At 37.0% G+C, this 19,910-nt stretch overlaps 2 protein-coding genes across 2 annotated transcripts in view; one reads left to right on the forward strand and one right to left on the reverse strand.

Annotated features, from left to right (window-relative positions):
* LOC142349656 (uncharacterized) overlaps window positions 1–11,871 on the reverse strand; it is a 48,578-nt gene extending 36,707 nt beyond the window's left edge. The window contains exon 1 of the mRNA XM_075401375.1: window positions 11,759–11,871. Coding sequence (XP_075257490.1) covers window positions 11,759–11,867 — 109 coding nt within the window. The 5' untranslated portion in view covers window positions 11,868–11,871. The remainder of the gene's footprint in view (window positions 1–11,758) is intronic.
* The window catches only part of LOC142349115 (uncharacterized), a 630,633-nt gene that overhangs the window by 173,359 nt on the left and 437,364 nt on the right, over window positions 1–19,910 (forward strand). The window lies entirely within an intron of this gene.

The following is a 19,910-nucleotide window of genomic DNA, read 5'->3' on the forward strand; positions in this document are numbered from 1 at the left end:
GATACTTTTTTGGAAAAAGGTAAAAATTTGTCCAAAACGGTTCGCTCAGTCCACTTTTTTTATTTCATCCCCAATTATGGCTAAAGTGGAGCGTGCCCCCCCCCCCCCCCCCAAATGAGCACAATTGGACTAAAATTGACGATTTGGTGTCCAAAACAATGTTCATTGATCGAAAAAGTTAAGCCTCATCGAGCGCGGATACTTTCTTTGGAAAGAGGTAAAAACTTGTCCAAAATGGTCGCTCAGTCCATTTTTTTGTTTCATCCCCAATTGTGGCTAAAGTGGAGCCTGCCCACCAAAAATGAGCACAATTGGACTAAAATTGACGATTTGGTGTCCAAAACAATGTTCGGTGACCGAAAAAATTTCGGATACTTTTTTGGAAAAAGGAAAAACTTGTCCAAAATGATTCGCTGTCACATTTTTTCATTTCATCCGCAATTATGGCTAAAGTGGAGCCTGCCCAACAAAAATGAGCACAATTGGACTAAAATTGACGATTTGGTTTCCAAAACAATGTTCGGTGATCGAAAAAGTTAAGCCTCAACGAGCGCGGATACTTTTTTTTGGAAAAAGGTAAAAACTTGTCCAAAATGGTTCGCTCAGTCCAATCTTTTTATTTCTTCGCCAATTATGGCTAAAATGGAGCCTGTCCACCAAAAATGAGCACATCTGGACTAAAATTGACGATTTTGTGTCCAAAACAATGTTCGGTGACCGAAAAAGTTCGGATACTTTTTTGGAAAAAGGTAAAAATTTGTCCAAAACGGTTCGCTCAGTCCACTTTTTTTATTTCATCCCCAATTATGGCTTAAGTGGAGCGTGCCCCCCCCCCCCAAATGAGCACAATTTGACTAAAATTGACGATTTGGTGTCCAAAACAATGTTCATTGATCGAAAAAGTTAAGCCTCATCGAGCGCGGATACTTTCATTGGAAAGAGGTAAAAACTTGTCCAAAATGGTCGCTCAGTCCATTTTTTTGTTTCATCCCCAATTGTGGCTAAAGTGGAGCCTGCCCACCAAAAATGAGCACAATTGGACTAAAATTGACGATTTGGTGTCCAAAACAATGTTCGGTGACCGAAAAAATTCGGATACTTTTTTGGAAAAAGGAAAAACTTGTCCAAAATGATTCGCTGTCACATTTTTTTATTTCATCCGCAATTATGGCTAAAGTGGAGCCTGCCCAACAAAAATGAGCACAATTGGACTAAAATTGACGATTTGGTTTCCAAAACAATGTTCGGTGATCGAAAAAGTTAAGCCTCAACGAGCGCGGATACTTTTTTTTGGAAAAAGGTAAAAACTTGTCCAAAATGGTTCGCTCAGTCCAATTTTTTTTATTTCATCCCCAATTATGGCTAAAGTGGAGCGTGCCCACCAAAAATGAGCACATTTGGACTAAAATTGACGATTTGGTGTCCAAAAACAATGTTCGGTGATCGAAAAAGTTAAGCCTCATCGAGCGCGGATACTTTTTCGGAAATAGGTGAAAACTTGTCCAAAATGATTCGCTCAGTCCAATTTTTTTATTTCATCCCCAGTTATGGCTAAAGTGGAGCCTGTCCACCAGAAATGAGCAGAATTGGACTAAAATTGACGATTTGGTGTCCAAAACAATGTTCGGTGATCGAAAAAAATCGGATACTTTTTTTGGAAAAAGGTAAAGACTTGTCCAAAATAGTTCGCTCAGTCCAATCTTTTTATTTCTTCGCCAATTATGGCTAAAGTGGAGCCTGTCCACCAAAAATGAGCACATCTGGACTAAAATTGACGATTTGGTGTCCAAAACAATGTTCGGTGACCGAAAAAGTTCGGATACTTTTTTGGAAAAAGGTAAAAACTTGTCCAAAACGGTTCGCTCAGTCCATTTTTTTTTATTTCATCCCCAATTATGGCTAAAGTGGAGCGTGATCCCCCAAAAATGAGCACAATTGGACTAAAATTGACGATTTGGTGTCCAAAACAATGTTCAGTGATCGAAAAAGTTAAGCCTCATCGAGCGCGGATACTTTTTTGGAAAGAGGTAAAAACTTGTCCAAAATGGTTCGCTCAGTCCATTTTTTTATTTCATCCCCAATTATGGCTAAAGTGGAGCCTGTCCACCAAAAATGTGCACAATTTGACTAAAATTGACGATTTTTGTCCAAAACAATGTTCGGTGACCGAAAAAGTTCGGATACTTTTTTGGAAAAAGGTAAAAACTTGTCCAAAACGGTTCGCTCAGTCCATTTTTTTTATTTCATCCCCAATTATGGCTAAAGTGGAGCCTGTCCACCAAAAATGTGCACAATTTGACTAAAATTGACGATTTTTGTCCAAAACAATGTTCGGTGATCGAAAAAGTTCGGATACTTTTTTTGGAAAAAGGTAAAAAACTTGTCCAAAATGGTTCGCTCAGTCCAATTTTTTTATTTCATCCCCAATTATGGCTAAAGTGGAGCGTGCCCCCCCAAAAATGAGCACAATTGGACTAAGATTGACGATTTGGTGTCCAAAACAATGTTCGGTGATCGAAAAAGTTAAGCCTCATCGAGCGCGATACTTTTTTTGGAAAGAGGTAAAAACTTGTCCAAAATGGTTCGCTCAGTCCAATTTTTTTTATTTCATCACCAATTAGGGCTAAAGTGGAGCCTGTCCACCAGAAATGAGCACATCTGGACTAAAATTGACGATTTGGTGTCCAAAACAATGTTCGGTGACCGAAAAAGTTCGGATACTTTTTTGGAAAAAGGTAAAAACTTGTCCAAAATGGTTCGCTCAGTCCAATTTTTTTATTTCATCACCAATTAGGGCTAAATTGGAGCCTGTCCACCAAAAATGAGCACATCTGGACTAAAATTGACGATTTGGTGTCCAAAACAATGTTCGGTGATCGAAAAAGTTAAGCCTCATCGAGCGCGGATACTTTTTCGGAAATAGGTGAAAACTTGTCCAAAATGATTCGCTCAGTCCAATTTTTTTATTTCATCCCCAGTTATGGCTAAAGTGGAGCCTGTCCACCAGAAATGAGCACAATTGGACTAAAATTGACGATTTTTGTCCAAAACAATGTTCGGTGACCGAAAAAGTTCGGATACTTTTTTGGAAAAAGGTAAAAACTTGTCCAAAACGGTTCGCTCAGTCCATTTTTTTTATTTCATCCCCAGTTATGGCTAAAGTGGAGCCTGTCCACCAGAAATGAGCACAATTGGACTAAAATTGACGATTTGGTGTCCAAAACAATGTTCGGTGATCGAAAAAGTTAAGCCTCATCGAGCGCGGATACTTTTTTTGGAAAGAGGTAAAAACTTGTCCAAAATGGTTCGCTCAGTCCATTTTTTTTATTTCATCCCCAATTATGGCTAAAGTGGAGCCTGTCCACCAAAAATGTGCACAATTTGACTAAAATTGACGATTTTTGTCCAAAACAATGTTCGGTGACCGAAAAAGTTCGGATACTTTTTTGGAAAAAGGTAAAAACTTGTCCAAAACGGTTCGCTCAGTCCATTTTTTTTATTTCATCCCCAATTATGGCTAAAGTGGAGCCTGTCCACCAAAAATGTGCACAATTTGACTAAAATTGACGATTTTTGTCCAAAACAATGTTCGGTGATCGAAAAAGTTCGGATACTTTTTTTGGAAAAAGGTAAAAACTTGTCCAAAATGGTTCGCTCAGTCCAATTTTTTTATTTCATCCCCAATTATGGCTAAAGTGGAGCGTGCCCCCCCAAAAATGAGCACAATTGGACTAAGATTGACGATTTGGTGTCCAAAACAATGTTCGGTGATCGAAAAAGTTAAGCCTCATCGAGCGCGGATACTTTTTTTGGAAAGAGGTAAAAACTTGTCCAAAATGGTTCGCTCAGTCCAATTTTTTTATTTCATCACCAATTAGGGCTAAAGTGGAGCCTGTCCACCAGAAATGAGCACATCTGGACTAAAATTGACGATTTGGTGTCCAAAACAATGTTCGGTGACCGAAAAAGTTCGGATACTTTTTTGGAAAAAGGTAAAAACTTGTCCAAAATGGTTCGCTCAGTCCAATTTTTTTATTTCATCACCAATTAGGGCTAAATTGGAGCCTGTCCACCAAAAATGAGCACATCTGGACTAAAATTGACGATTTGGTGTCCAAAACAATGTTCGGTGACCGAAAAAGTTCGGATACTTTTTTGGAAAAAGGTAAAAACTTGTCCAAAACGGTTCGCTCAGTCCATTTTTTTTATTTCATCCCCAGTTATGGCTAAAGTGGAGCCTGTCCACCAGAAATGAGCACAATTGGACTAAAATTGACGATTTGGTGTCCAAAACAATGTTCGGTGATCGAAAAAAATCGGATACTTTTTTTGGAAAAAGGTACAGACTTGTCCAAAATAGTTCGCTCAGTCCAATCTTTTTATTTCTTCGCCAATTATGGCTAAAATGGAGCCTGTCCACCAAAAATGAGCACATCTGGACTAAAATTGACGATTTGGTGTCCAAAACAATGTTCGGTGACCGAAAAAGTTCGGATACTTTTTTGGAAAAAGGTAAAAACTTGTCCAAAACGGTTCGCTCAGTCCATTTTTTTTATTTCATCCCCAATTATGGCTAAAGTGGAGCGTGATCCCCCAAAAATGAGCACAATTGGACTAAAATTGACGATTTGGTGTCCAAAACAATGTTCAGTGATCGAAAAAGTTAAGCCTCATCGAGCGCGGATACTTTTTTTGGAAAGAGGTAAAAACTTGTCCAAAATGGTTCGCTCAGTCCAATTTTTTTATTTCATACCCAATTAGGGCTAAAGTGGAGCCTGTCCACCAAAAATGTGCACAATTTGACTAAAATTGACGATTTTTGTCCAAAACAATGTTCGGTGATCGAAAAAGTTCGGATACTTTTTTTGGAAAAAGGTAAAAACTTGTCCAAAATGGTTCGCTCAGTCCAATTTTTTTATTTCATCCCCAATTATGGCTAAAGTGGAGCGTGCCCCCCAAAAATGAGCACAATTGGACTAAGATTGACGATTTGGTGTCCAAAACAATGTTCGGTGATAGAAAAAGTTAAGCCTCATCGAGCGCGGATACTTTTTTTGGAAAGAGGTAAAATCTTGTCCAAAATGGTTCGCTCAGTCCAATTTTTTTTATTTCATCCCCAATTAGGGCTAAAGTGGAGCCTGTCCACCAAAAATGTGCACAATTTGACTAAAATTGACGATTTGGTGTCCAAAACAATGTTCGGTGATCGAAAAAGTTCGGATACATTTTTTGGAAAAAGGTAAAAACTTGTCCAAAATGAATCGCTCAGTCCATTTTTTTTGTTTCATCCCCAATTATGGCTAAAGTGGAGCGTGCCCACCAAAAATGAGCACCCTTGGACTAAAATTGACGATTTGGTGTCCAAAACAATGTTCGGTGATCGAAAAAGTTAAGCCTCATCGAGCGCGGATACTTTTTTTTGAAAAAGGTAAAAACTTAACCAAAATGGTTCGCTCAGTCCAATTTTTTTATTTCATCCCCAATTAGGGCTAAAGTGGAGCCTGTCCACCAAAAATGTGCACAATTTGACTAAAATTGACGATTTGGTGTCCAAAACAATGTTCGGTGATCGAAAAAGTTCGGATACTGTTTTTGGAAAAAGGTAAAAACTTGTCCAAAATGGTTCGCTCAGTCCAATTTTTTTTATTTCATCCCCAATTATGGCTAAAGTGGAGCGTGCCCCCCGAAAATGAGCACAATTGAACTAAAATTGACGATTTGGTGTCCAAAACAATGTTCGGTGATCGAAAAAGTTAAGCCTCATCGAGCGCGGATACTTTTTTTGGAAAGAGGTAAAAACTTGTCCAAAATGGTTCGCTCAGTCCAATTTTTTTATTTCATCCCCAATTAGGGCTAAAGTGGAGCCTGTCCACCAAAAATGTGCACAATTTGACTAAAATTGACGATTTGGTGTCCAAAACAATGTTCGGTGATCGAAAAAGTTCGGATACTTTTTTTGGAAAAAGGTAAAAACTTGTCTAAAATGGTTCGCTCAGTCCAATTTTTTTATTTCATCCCCAATTATGGCTAAAGTGGAGCGTGCCCACCAAAAATGAGCACCCTTGGACTAAAATTGACGATTTGGTATCCAAAACAATGTTCGGTGATCGAAAAAGTTAAGCCTCATCGAGCGCGGATACTTTTTTTTGAAAAAGGTAAAAACTTAACCAAAATGGTTCGCTCAGTCCATTTTTTTTATTTCATACCCAATTAGGGCTAAAGTGGAGCGTGTCCACCAAAAATGTGCGCAATTTGACTAAAATTGACGATTTGGTGTCCAAAACAATGTTCGGTGATCGAAAAAGTTCGGATACTTTTTTTGGAAAAAGGTAAAAACTTGTCCAAAATGGTTCGCTCAGTCCAATTTTTTTATTTCATCCCCAATTAGGGCTAAAGTGGAGCCTGTCCACCAAAAATGTGCACAATTTGACTAAAATTGACGATTTGGTGTCCAAAACAATGTTCGGTGATCGAAAAAGTTCGGATACTTTTTTTGGAAAAAGGTAAAAACTTGTCTAAAATGGTTCGCTCAGTCCAATTTTTTTATTTCATCCCCAATTATGGCTAAAGTGGAGCGTGCCCACCAAAAATGAGCACCCTTGGACTAAAATTGACGATTTGGTATCCAAAACAATGTTCGGTGATCGAAAAAGTTAAGCCTCATCGAGCGCGGATACTTTTTTTTGAAAAAGGTAAAAACTTAACCAAAATGGTTCGCTCAGTCCATTTTTTTTATTTCATACCCAATTAGGGCTAAAGTGGAGCGTGTCCACCAAAAATGTGCGCAATTTGACTAAAATTGACGATTTGGTGTCCAAAACAATGTTCGGTGATCGAAAAAGTTCGGATACTTTTTTTGGAAAAAGGTAAAAACTTGTCCAAAATGGTTCGCTCAGTCCAATTTTTTTATTCCATCCTCAATTATGGCTAAAGTGGAGCGTGCCCACCAAAAATGAGCACCATTGGACTAAAATTGACGATTTGGTGTCCAAAACAATGTTCGGTGATCGAAAAAGTTAAGCCTCATCGAGCGCGGATACCTTTTTTGGAAAAAGGTAAAAACTTGTCCAAAATGGTTCGCTCAGTCCAATTTTTTTATTTCATCCCCAATTATGGCTAAAGTGGAGCCTGTCCACCAAAAATGTGCACAATTGGACTAAAATTGACGATTTGGTGTCCAAAACAATGTTCAGTGATCGAAAAAGTTAAGCCTCATCGAGCGCGGATACTTTTTTTGGAAAGAGGTAAAAACTTGTCCAAAATGGTTCGCTCAGTCCAATTTTTTTATTTCATCCCCAATTAGGGCTAAAGTGGAGCGTGTCCACCAAAAATGTGCGCAATTTGACTACAATTGACGATTTGGTGTCCAGAACAATGTTCGGTGATCGAAAAATTTCGGATACTTTTTTTGGAAAAAGGTAAAAACTTGTCCAAAATGGTTCGCTCAGTCCATTTTTTTTATTTCATCCTCAATTAAGGCTAAAGTGAAGCGTGCCCACCAAAAATGAGCACCATTGGACTAAAATTGACGATTTGGTGTCCAAAACAATGTTCGGTGATCGAAAAAGTTAAGCCTCATCGAGCGCGGATACTTTTTTTTGAAAAAGGTAAAAACTTAAACAAAATGGTTCGCTCAGTCCAATTTTTTTATTTCATCCCCAATTAGGGCTAAAGTGGAGCGTGTCCAGCAAAAATGTGCGCAATTTGATTAAAATTGGCGATTTGGTGTCCAAAATAATGTTCGGTGATCGAAAAAGTTCGCATACTTTTTTTGGAAAAAGGTAAAAAGTTGTCCAAAATGGTTCGCTCAGTCCAATTTTTTTATTTCATCCTCAATTATGGCTAAAGTGGAGCGTGTCCACCAAAAATGAGCACCATTGGACTAAAATTGACGATTTGGTGTCCAAAACAATGTTCGATGATCGAAAAAGTTAAGCCTCATCGAGCGCGGATACCTTTTTTGGAAAAAGGTAAAAACTTGTCCAAAATGGTTCGCTCAGTCCAATTTTTTTATTTCATCCCCAATTATGGATAAAGTGGAGCCTGTCCACCAAAAATGTGCACAATTCGACTAAAATTGACGATTTGGTGTCCAAAACAATGTTCAGTGATCGAAAAAGTTAAGCCTCATCGAGCGCGGATACTTTTTTTGGAAAGAGGTAAAAACTTGTCCAAAATGGTTCGCTCAGTCCAATTTTTTTATTTCATCCCCAATTGGGGCTAAAGTGGAGCGTGTCCATCAAAAATGTGCGCAATTTGACTAAAATTGACGATTTGGTGTCCAGAACAGTGTTCGGTGATCGAAAAATTTCGGATACTTTTTTTGAAAAAGGTAAAAACTTAAACAAAATGGTTCGCTCAGTCCAATTTTTTTATTTCATCCCCAATTAGGGCTAAAGTGGAGCGTGTCCAGCAAAAATGTGCGCAATTTGATTAAAATTGGCGATTTGGTGTCCAAAATAATGTTCGGTGATCGAAAAAGTTCGCATACTTTTTTTGGAAAAAGGTAAAAACTTGTCCAAAATGGTTCGCTCAGTCCAATTTTTTTATTTCATCCTCAATTATGGCTAAAGTGGAGCGTGCCCACCAAAAATGAACACCATTGGACTAAAATTGACGATTTGGTGTCCAAAACAATGTTCGATGATCGAAAAAGTTAAGCCTCATCGAGCGCGGATACCTTTTTTGGAAAAAGGTAAAAACTTGTCCAAAATGGTTCGCTCAGTCCAATTTTTTTATTTCATCCCCAATTATGGATAAAGTGGAGCCTGTCCACCAAAAATGTGCACAATTCGACTAAAATTGACGATTTGGTGTCCAAAACAATGTTCAGTGATCGAAAAAGTTAAGCCTCATCGAGCGCGGATACTTTTTTTGGAAAGAGGTAAGAACTTGTCCAAAATGGTTCGCTCAGTCCAATTTTTTTATTTCATCCCCAATTGGGGCTAAAGTGGAGCGTGTCCATCAAAAATGTGCGCAATTTGACTAAAATTGACGATTTGGTGTCCAGAACAATGTTCGGTGATCGAAAAATTTCGGATACTTTTTTTGGAAAAAGGTGAAAACTTGTCCAAAATGGTTCGCTCAGTCCAATTTTTTTATTTCATCCTCAATTATGGCTAAAGTGAAGCGTGCCCACCAAAAATGAGCACCATTGGACTAAAATTGACGATTTGGTGTCCAAAACAATGTTCGGTGATCGAAAAAGTTAAGCCTCATCGAGCGCGGATACTTTTTTTTGAAAAAGGTAAAAACTTAAACAAAATGGTTCGCTCAGTCCAATTTTTTTATTTCATCCCCAATTAGGGCTAAAGTGGAGCGTGTCCAGCAAAAATGTGCGCAATTTGACTAAAATTGGCGATTTGGTGTCCAAAACAATGTTCGGTGATCGGAAAAGTTCGCATACTTTTTTTGGAAAAAGGTAAAAACTTGTCCAAAATGGTTCGCTCAGTCCAATTTTTTTATTTCATCCTCAATTATGGCTAAACTGGAGCGTGCCCAGCAAAAATGAGCACCCTTGGACTAAAATTGACGATTTGGTGTCCAAAACAATGTTCGGTGATCGAAAAAGTTAAGCCTCATCGAGCGCGGATACTTTTTTTTGAAAGAGGTAAAAACTTGTCCAAAATGGTTCGCTCAGTCCAATTTTTTTATTTCATCCCCAATTAGGGCTAAAGTGGAGCCTGTGCACCAAAAATGTGCACAATTGGACTAAAATTGTCGATTTGGTGTCCAAAACAATGTTCGGTGATCGAAAAAGTTAAGCCTCATCGAGCGCGGATACTTTTTTTTTGAAAAAGGTAAAAACTTAACCAAAATGGTTCGCTCAGTCGAATTTTTTTTATTTCATCATAAGCGCGTTTATAACAGATTATAACCGTTATACAGACGATTAAAATAGAGTATAGATTATATAAACAACTGGATCGGGGGGGGATAGTCCAAAAAGCAAAGAGCCGAAGTCAACAGATTATAATAATTAGATTGCAGATTATAAAATAGATGAATAACTGAATCGAGGGTGTGTGTGATTCAGTACTGATTAAAAAATAGAATATAAATAACTGGATCACCCCCCCCCCCCCCCCCACGACCCAGCAACAGAGATTAACAACCCATTCCCCCCCCCCCCGATCCAGTTACCCCCCCCATCCACCACCACCACCAGTAATAACCCCCTCCCCGATCTAGTTACCCCCCACCTCCCATGCACGTTAGTCGGTTGTTTTCCTAATTGTGCATTCGTTTCAGCCTTGTCAGCATTCAATCAATTCAATTCAGCATTCGCAATCAATTCAGCGTTCGCAATCAATTCAGCATTCGCAATCAATTCAGCATTTGCAATCAATTCAGCATTCGCAATGAATTCAGCATTCGCAATCAATTCTACATGCGCAATCAATTCTACATTCAATCAATTCAATTCAGCATCCGGAGGTCGGTGATGGCATTTGTAACGCCTCCTCCTGGCAGCCATGCAAATTTGTGGAGGTCGGAGGACGATGGAAAAGTGTGATCCATCATACATGGAAGCTGTGCAAGACTCAACACAAGCTGCGGAAGGTTAGCCGGAGGTCGACAGTGAAGAGTAGCAAAACTGAGAATCAAAACTATTTAATTAACTCCCTTTAACTCCTTATTTTCCAATATTTATTTATATATACTATCTCCTTATTTATTTATCCAATATATTCATGAATTGATTTTTCTCTTGAAGATATTTTGTACATCGTAAAAGCATGATTTGCAGAGAGGCATTATTTATGCAGAGAAGCATAACTAGCAGAGCGCATTTTGCAGAGAGGCATTATTTGCAGAGAGGCATAACTAGCAGAGCGCATTTTGCAGAGAGGCATTTAATTGCAGCGCGCTAGAATGAGATCAAAGAGTGGCGGCGTCCTTCCAATAACGATTAGCGTGGGTGTTACGCATTCTGAGTAGCTTAAACGCAGACTTAATTACATGTATGCACATATTGAAAACAGGATGTTAATTAACATGCGCATGAATAAAAGTCATCATGTACATATCAACTGCATAAATGATTGCTGAAAGTTACCCTTTTCATGGCATAAATTGCCATGATCTTGATACTGTCATCATAAAAATAAAGCATGTTTTTTTCCTGATTCAACGCTGAATTTTAAATGATCCCGACTCCGGGAAACAAATAACTTATGTTGCAAAAAGTTGTGACAAAAAAGCATCTCAAGTTTTCGCTCTAGTCCCAAAAATACGCCCTATGATATGTGCATTTACATTTACCCATTTCTGAAATACATTAACCTAGTTTCACCTGTTTCCACACACTCTAACAACTCATCTTAAAACAAGTGTCGTGAAAAAGCCGAAAATGCACACTCGATTTGGGGACATTGGCCAAGCTACGCCAATATGTCACTTACAGTATAGTTGCTCAGACGGAGAAATTTTTTTGGTCTTAGGGGGAGAAGCAATTGCTTTCACAATTTTCAAGTTTTTGCAACATTTTTTGTATGTTTTCTAGGGTTCTAAGTACGATTATTAAGAATTTTGTTTAAGTTTTATAGATACTTTTTATGTTGTTCAAACCGGGTATGAACTTTCACTAAGATTTGCCCATCTTTGTTTGACGTTTAGAAAAACAACTAATAAAAAGTGAACCGAAATTCGGCAAAATTTTGCTTCCTAAACACTTTTAGGGACAGAATGGAGTCGTTATTTTTTATTCGAATAGTGTTTTCAGAACAGGATATGGCGGTCAAAAATCATGTCTAACCTCTGCATTTGAACTCATTGCCATCTTCGCTAGGTAAGGCCCCTTGAAGACACCCGGAGCACATAAAACCTCCCAGAACATCTTCACAGCTGGTGAGTCTTTCTCTCATGCAGTATTCGTAGCCTTGTCCAAGACAGCTCCAACTGTATACTAAAACCACACTCTCTAGATCTCTTCCCGTGTTGCAGTTTAGTCACCTGGTTGCTTTTACATTTAGTTAATTTGAAGAAGAGCCTATATAATTTTTCTGTTTCTAATGTTTTCTTACAGACCAGCTCGCATAAAAAATTCATTCACAGCTTAAAAGAAATGTTGAGATTAGAAAAAACTAGCCGTGTTAGGCGTCTTCACGCACCTCGTCTTTCCATTCAGCAATTTAGTAGTGTCTTTTGCCGATTTCTATTCACATTTGGATGCAAAAGATGTTTCAGATTAGGAAACCGTCATTTGGAAATTGTTATTTCGGGTCAGGTGAATAGTTAAGGAAAGTTAAGCTTTTGATTATTTCATGTAATTATAATAAAAGTTTTTTTTATGCAGTGACCGTAGTATTATTTAATTGTTTTTGACGGTTTAGTTGCATTATACGTCATCGCATTTGAGTTTTTTATCACAACTGTAAACATAGGAAATCAATTTACTACTATTTTCCACTATTCGGCGACGCCTTAAGCCAAAAATAAAATCTTTGCCAATAATGGTCTCAATTTTCTCAAATCAAACCTTAATAAAGGTCCATAAAAACCAATAACGTCATTTGAGACCATGTACCCACTCAACTCATTACACCCCCGAACCCCGACGGGAATGGTTTTGTCTGAAACCTCTCATTGAAATTATTATCCCCCAACCTCTACCCCGTACTATAACCAAGAACCAATAAAGCCCCCGTCATTCGTTCGAGAGCAGTTATCCCAACGTTAAACGTCATCAGCTTCTTAGAGTAAAATCTACTAGACAAAAAATTCTATCCGGAAAAATTCTAGTCGGTAAGACAAATAGATATTAAGAAGTGATAATGCAAATGTTTTGGTAGCATATTATGATGACAAAACTTTTCAATGAAACTCTTCCCTTTTCCCTCGACTAATAGTTAGTAATTAATGACTGGTTGTGGGTAACGCTAATCACAGCACTACAATTAAAACTGGCTCCCAACTATAATATTATCTTTTTTGACATTTAGCAGCTTTGTCCACGTCTCAGCCACTCCCAGTCGAGACCAAATGGTTATCTTGCCATTTCCGCCTTTGTAAAAATCACTCGAGAATTAGAAACATAAAATGAACGAAATTAGGAGGCATCCTTAGTTAATTTTTCCGCCCAAAATGATGAATGAGTGGGGCTGCAATGGAAGGATCTTTTAGGAAAATGCAGCTCAAAACCCTTAAATATTTTTGGGCTGCATTAGGCTTCCAACGGGAGTAAAACGGTGTAAGAGTGAGGGGTTAAAAGACAAATTAACTCCCCACTCTTACGTTTTTTTGGTCTGACAAGGGGGGTAAAATGATGTACGAGTTCAGGGTAAATTCTCCATTAACCCCAAACTCTTACATCATCTTACCCTCCTTGACAGACCAAAAAGACGTAAGAGTTGGGGGTTAATTTGTCTTGTCTTTTACCCCTCACTCCTACACCATTTTACTCCCAATGGAAGCCTAATGAAAGACGTAAGAGTTTTGAGCTGCATTTTCCGCAAAAAAATCCCATTGCAGCCCCACTCTTACATCATTTCACCACCCTCTGAACTAATTACCCACTGACTCTTACACCATTCCCCCCATGGCAGCTCAACTCTTACATAATTTTACGCCCTCAATCTCACATTGTTTTAGCCCCCATATTCGAAGACTGCCAGTCCTGAACCCACAACCTCTGCACCTTCAGCTGTTTCTCCTTAACCTCCAAACTTTTACACCATTTTACCCCCCTTGGCAGCCCAACTCTTATACCAATTTACCCCATCTGAACAAGTTACCCCTTCACTCTTACACCATTTTATCTTCTTCCTCCCATTGCAGCCCATTGCAGCCCCCTCTCACCTGGCATTTCTAGTCAGGGGGATAATTCCTCAAAACTCCTCCCACATTCTTACATCAATTCACCACCATAGACAAAGTACCCCCTACTCTTACAACAAAAAGGGAGGTTTTAGGGAGGAGATTCGACCCGAGTATCCGATTTTTCGGAAAATGGGTTGCGCCATTTTTGCCAAATATAAATACAATAAAAATGTAAATAGGTGACAAAGCTTGGAGCATGTTTCCGCTCATTTACGTTTCTATTATTTGCATTAAAAGTATCTCTAATCCGCAATTGAGCCTAACTAAACTCGCGCTCTTTGAGCATGCAAAGTGATTTAATACTTTGTAATAAGCGCTTTAAATATTACTTTGAAGCTTTCAAAGCTCTAGTGATTTAAGTAAATGCAATCTTATGTAAATGATATACGCCTAGCGCCACAAAACTTGATTTTTTTCCGAAAAATCCCTCGCTCAACAAAGTCTTTGTATTTCATTGTGGGACTGGCCGATTTTAATAAGTAGCAATAAGTGATCCCAATAAAATGTAATAAAGTACTATAAGTAGTAATAAAGTAGTCATAAGTAGTAATACCCTTAAAAAGTATTACCCTTTAATAAGTTATACCCTTTAATAGGTAATATCCTCTAATAAGTAATACCCTTTAATAAGTAGTAATAAAGTAGTAATAAAGTACTAGTAGTAGTAATAAAGCTATAATAACCACTTTTTTGATCAAAAACGTGCATTAAGTTAGTCTTAATTGCGGATTATAGTGCGAAATTGAGTTACGTTGCGTGTGAAAAAGAGATACATAAATCGAGCAGATTCGTGATACATAGCGCGCGAAAAATAGGATAAATAGTTTGTACTTTAAATTCGCGTTTAAAATTTGGAACTTTTGCGAACACGGGTTGCCCAAATCCGTTCAATTTTGCGTGTTTTTAGGTAAAGTAGCTGTTTTTCGCAATATTGTTGCATTTTTACTGTATTAACATAGGAAAAACAAACAAGAGATACACAAAGTGGGCATATTTGACACTGGCGATTTGGGTATACATCTGCGTCGTAATGGAAAAATCTTTAAAAAGATTTAGCAAGAAAACCTTGCAAGACGATGTATCGTCGTGCAAGATTCAACTAGAACCTTGCAAAGTAACTATTCCAAGTCGACTGAGAGGATTTGCAATTTTAGGTGCACGTCTTGGTTAAGAATTGATTTTTCTAAATAAATATTTTGTACAAAGATCAAGCTTGTCAAAATACGCCGAAGCAGCTGGAAAATATAAGAGAAAAAGCACCGCAAATTATTGGCCCCCGTATTGAGGAGAAAAACTTGAACACTTCTGTATCAATTAGCAAAATTCGCAAATTTTAGTTAAGGCTAGACAGACAAATTGACTTTTTTTAATTACTTGAGCAGTATAACAAGAGAGTTTGGCTGCTAAGACCGAGTTACAATTTGAGACAGAATTTTCACAAACAATGCCATTTTTCGCCTGTCCAAATTAACCTGGTAAAATTTTGATGTCGTATAAGGTCCTCAACACATTTTTGCATTTAGTGTTCTGCCTGTTCACAATTAGATCACAGATCTCAGTGACTGAAGAGATCTCATATTGACTTGATCTCTCGTAGTGAGTTTTTAGATCCATCCCTAGTCCACAAAAGAGACTACTCTCACAGTACAGTCCCACACTCCATCTCATATTTTCCACTTTAGTCATACACTCTTCCATACTCACTCCTGAATTGGACACGGTAGTGCTTTCGGATATTGGAATTTTTGGAATTTTGAAATCGCATAAATGAGTATTGTAACGGAAACTGCATTTTTCCAATTCTGTCCGACTGCAGACAAATTGTAGCCACAGATAAAGTAAAACTAACAATCTCTTCTGGCGCAAAAATTTTGCCACCATATTGTTCGGCCCGCTTCGTGCAAGTAATAGAATTCTGTTGAAATATTTTATGGTGCGGTTTTACAAAAACTTTCCAATAGATTCCTTCAAAAGGTCTGACAGTAATGGATTTTATTTCAGGATTCTGATGAATTTGTTGAAGCTTTATGCCAATTTTCAGACTTGAAACAATTCCTTAAAAGGGGCAGGTGGTAACAATGAAGTATTATTGAAGTTCATCCAGAGCTGCAATTCTTTTTTTGAAACGTTACTTGCATTTTACAATAGTTACGATGAAACAATGTACAACTTTAATTCTCTATGACTTCTTTTTACTTTTCAAGTAAATGCTGAAGTAGGATCTCTTTAAGTTGAGGATTCGTTGATTTCGTACACAGATCAAATATGTTTTCATCCTGGTCATATTTTATCATTTTTAATCTTAAATTTTTGTCATATACAATTGATTCGCAAGTTTTGTGGGACTATATTTGGAGGTTGTTTAAAATAAAATTTTAAAGTTGAGATTACAGTTGATAAACGATACAATCTGTTTGACTTTGTACGATAACAGCCGTGGCCGTATAATTTTTTATGTTTTTTAGACTTTCCTATTGTGGTTAAGACGGTAGAATAAATTGGACTAAAAACACGAAAAAAATAATTAGCAAATCCTTAATGCGATAATCTAAAAAATTTTCAATTTGCGGTGCTGTTAGGACGTGATTTTGCTCACACAAATTTCAGCTACATTATTTTGATATACAAGTTTTTTGCCTGAAAAGTTGAGATCTTTTGAATTGCTTCCGCATCAAGTAATTAAAGATTCAAATGATTTCGGGTCAAAAATTTGGATTTTTTTAATACATAGGTTGATGTTCAATTATTCAAAAATTGATCAATAATATTCAGTAAAAAACAATTGAAAATTTTTTCATGTATACCATTAGTTTCAAAGGTAATAAATGGTAACTGACAGAAGACTCTATAGAATTGAGATATAATACGAACACATGCATTTTTAAAATCAATTATTTGTTGGCAATTATCAGTTCAAATAGAACTATCCAACTGTCCATAATAAAAAAAACAGTTGTTTACTGCGTTCTCAGTATAAAAAGATTTGCTGAACTATTTTACCATCCATGTACACACTCCAATGTCTGCTTTTTTCCTGTTTTCATACTAGGAAAAATATGTCGACCAGTTTTCATACCAGGAAAAACACAAGTTGACCAGTTCTCAAATTGGATAGGAGGCTTTCTTTATCGGATAGAAGGCGGCAGAAAACGAAAAAAAAAGAATCAGTTTATTTCGGTGGAAAATAATTGAAAATGGTACTTTTGGAACAATCTTGTCGATTAAAATTCTTAGTACATAGGGTCAGTATTGTGCTGACTTTTGATTTCATTGCTCAGGAAGAAAAAATTGATTTTGTTGTCATTTTTTTGGCAAGTGGTGTACCGTTTTTTCTTTAGGTGTAGTTAGGAAAAATATATAAATTAAAAAATATAAATACGTTTTGTTAATCAAAACGGTGGATTGAGGTGCTTCTTCTGAATTCAACATTTAGAGAGAACAAAAATGTAATATGTAAATAAAAACTGCTCATAGTTCGTACAAAGTATAAAAAAATGTGAAACGCTGCTAAATTTTTGTCACTGTTCCGCTGTGCTTGAAAACTACAGTTTTGATTTTTTTCAATTATTTTGAAAGTTTTGATTTTTAAGGAAAGTTATTGCAATTAATAGTTGAAGAAAAGACCAAAACTAAAAAAAATTTAAATACGTTTGAAAATTTTTAAAACGATAAGCTTTTATCAATCTTTTTTGTAACAAATGTTGATTGTCATGTATTTTTATTCAAAACCAAATCGTAAATGTCAATTTTCAAAGCAGTATTCGTCATATTGGTATGGTTTAGTTGTATTAGTTACATTAAAAAAGATTCAAATGTAATCGACATAACTTAAAAATAATAACTGTGATTTCTGCGTAATCGCAGTGGAACAGCATTAGGCCTACAGAAGCCTGTTTTCAGCTGCCCTTTTTCTTATTATTCCCCACGATTCAGACTGATCTTTTCATGAGCAGCATTGCTCTTTTTTTTGGTGACTATAGCCACTTTTTTGCGTCTGAAACTTTCACGTGGTACCATCATTGCAGCCAACATTGGTCAGGCTCTAGTTAACCTGAAGCTATGGTTAAGTAAGAGCTCATCCTCACACAGAGAGCTTCACGGAGCAGACGATTGAACTCTTAATCATTGGCGTGTGAACAACACACCTTACCTCTCGCCTATCACTTCATAAGTTCTGAACTAATTTCTACCAATGGAACTAACCTGAGAATTTTAATAAATGCCAAAATGTTTTAACTCTGGCATCCCAGTCAAAATGGTTTCCAATATAAAGACTCAGATTAGATATTCCAGAACAGTTTTTGTATCATTTCTTATTGGAAAGTAGTTGAGAACTAATTATGTGCGCTTCATTCACAACACAAAAATGAATGAGAATTCAAAGTATCGAGTTGGTGAAAGTGTCTGCGTAATGGTGAGCTCTCACTCAACCATATCGATTCATGCAAGAGAATCGGTTTCTTTCAAAAGCATTTCATAAGGCTGACAGAGAAAACGATTTCGCGCTTGGCTAAAAAGAACTGACCAATCTAGAGCTGCATTCAGATCAAAACGGAGAAGCATAAAAAGAAATTAGCAGGTCCGTAAAGGCTATCTGAAGGTATCTTATCTTGAAACTATAGCAATTGATATTCTCCTTGAAAACTTATTCGTGATAACTGTTTATGCGATCGTTTGAATGATTTTTTTGCAAAACTACTTCGGAAACAACAACAGAAAATGAAGCAAAATATGTCAAAGAAAAGTTACATGCCATTTAAGAGTAAAAGACATTCTAAAAGAGCATTAAAAATTATCAAAACAGATAGAATGAGGTATAAAGCAGGAGAGAAAGAGAGAGATCGATAATAGCAGAAAAATATAATGAGTAGGAGAGCAAATAGATTTAAAAAAACGAACGAAAACCCAAAAGTCAGAACAAAAGAAAGTTGAAAGCAGAGAAGGAAAACAGGAAAAAACAAGTCTGGGAGAAAGCCAACGGGAGCGAAAAGCAAAAAATGGGAATTAACGAAAAAAAGAAGGAAAAGAATCGAAATTGATGAAAGGAATAACAGAACGAATGCAATGCAACAAAAACAATAGAAGCATCAGTAACCCACCGTGAGAAAAACGACAGAAAACAAAAAATTGAATCAAAAACAGACATATAAAAAGAAAAGAAGAAGTTAGTAATCAACCGAGAAAAGAAAAAGAAAGAAAGAGAGAGAGAGAGAGAGAGAGAGAGAGAGAGAGGAGGAGGAAAAAAGAAAGCGAGTGAGAGAAAGAACGCAAACAAACAAAAGCGATACAATGAAAATGGGACAGCAAAAAGAAAGAAGCCAATAAAATGATAGATAAAGTACAACAGAAAAACCGAAGATAGAGAAAGAAACTGAAGAGAGGGAGAGATACAACAGTTCAAAAGAGAAGAGAAAACCGATCCTGGGCGAGACAATGAATTCCGTTTCTCATAAAAAGGATGAATGTGCTAATGAGAACACGATGGACGTGCCCAAAACGAGGAAAATGCTGATAGAAAGGAATCGTTGGCAAGTCTTTGCGAATAGTTTTACGAAGTCAACAAACACTGAACTGAGTTAAAGGGCTGCCTAGTGCCACAAACAAAATTTTCCTCGAAAAATTTAAAGAAGGAAAAATTTATATCTATCATGTTTATTTGCAATAATTTTCTAAAAGCGCTGAACATGGAATAGTCCTCTACTGAGCGCTAAAGAAAATTGTATTTAGTTCAAGACCTCAGTTTTCTCATATATGATTTTTTGAAATCTAAATCTGGTTTTTGCATCGGCACCTTTTGGGATCTTTTCACAGAAGCCTTTCGGTCACAGACCGTTTTCGGAAGTTTTTGGTCACAGACCTGTTTCCGAACAACTAGTCGGCCAATAATTTTTCTGACACTATTGTTATTGTTTATTGAATCACCGATTACTGTCTTTTTCGTTAAAAAATTTCCGCAACAAGCTTTTTCGCATTTTCGGTGGAAAAATTTTTTTTCAAGCATTTTTCGGTAGAAGACACGATCTCTTCGCAACATTTTTGGTCAGTGACCTTTAGGCAACACTTTTCGGTCAAAAATCCTTTTGTAACAA

The sequence above is a fragment of the Convolutriloba macropyga genome, chromosome 11 (genome assembly GCF_964194025.1).
Source record: "Convolutriloba macropyga chromosome 11, txConMacr16.3, whole genome shotgun sequence".
NCBI classification, from domain to species: domain Eukaryota; kingdom Metazoa; phylum Xenacoelomorpha; order Acoela; family Convolutidae; genus Convolutriloba; species Convolutriloba macropyga.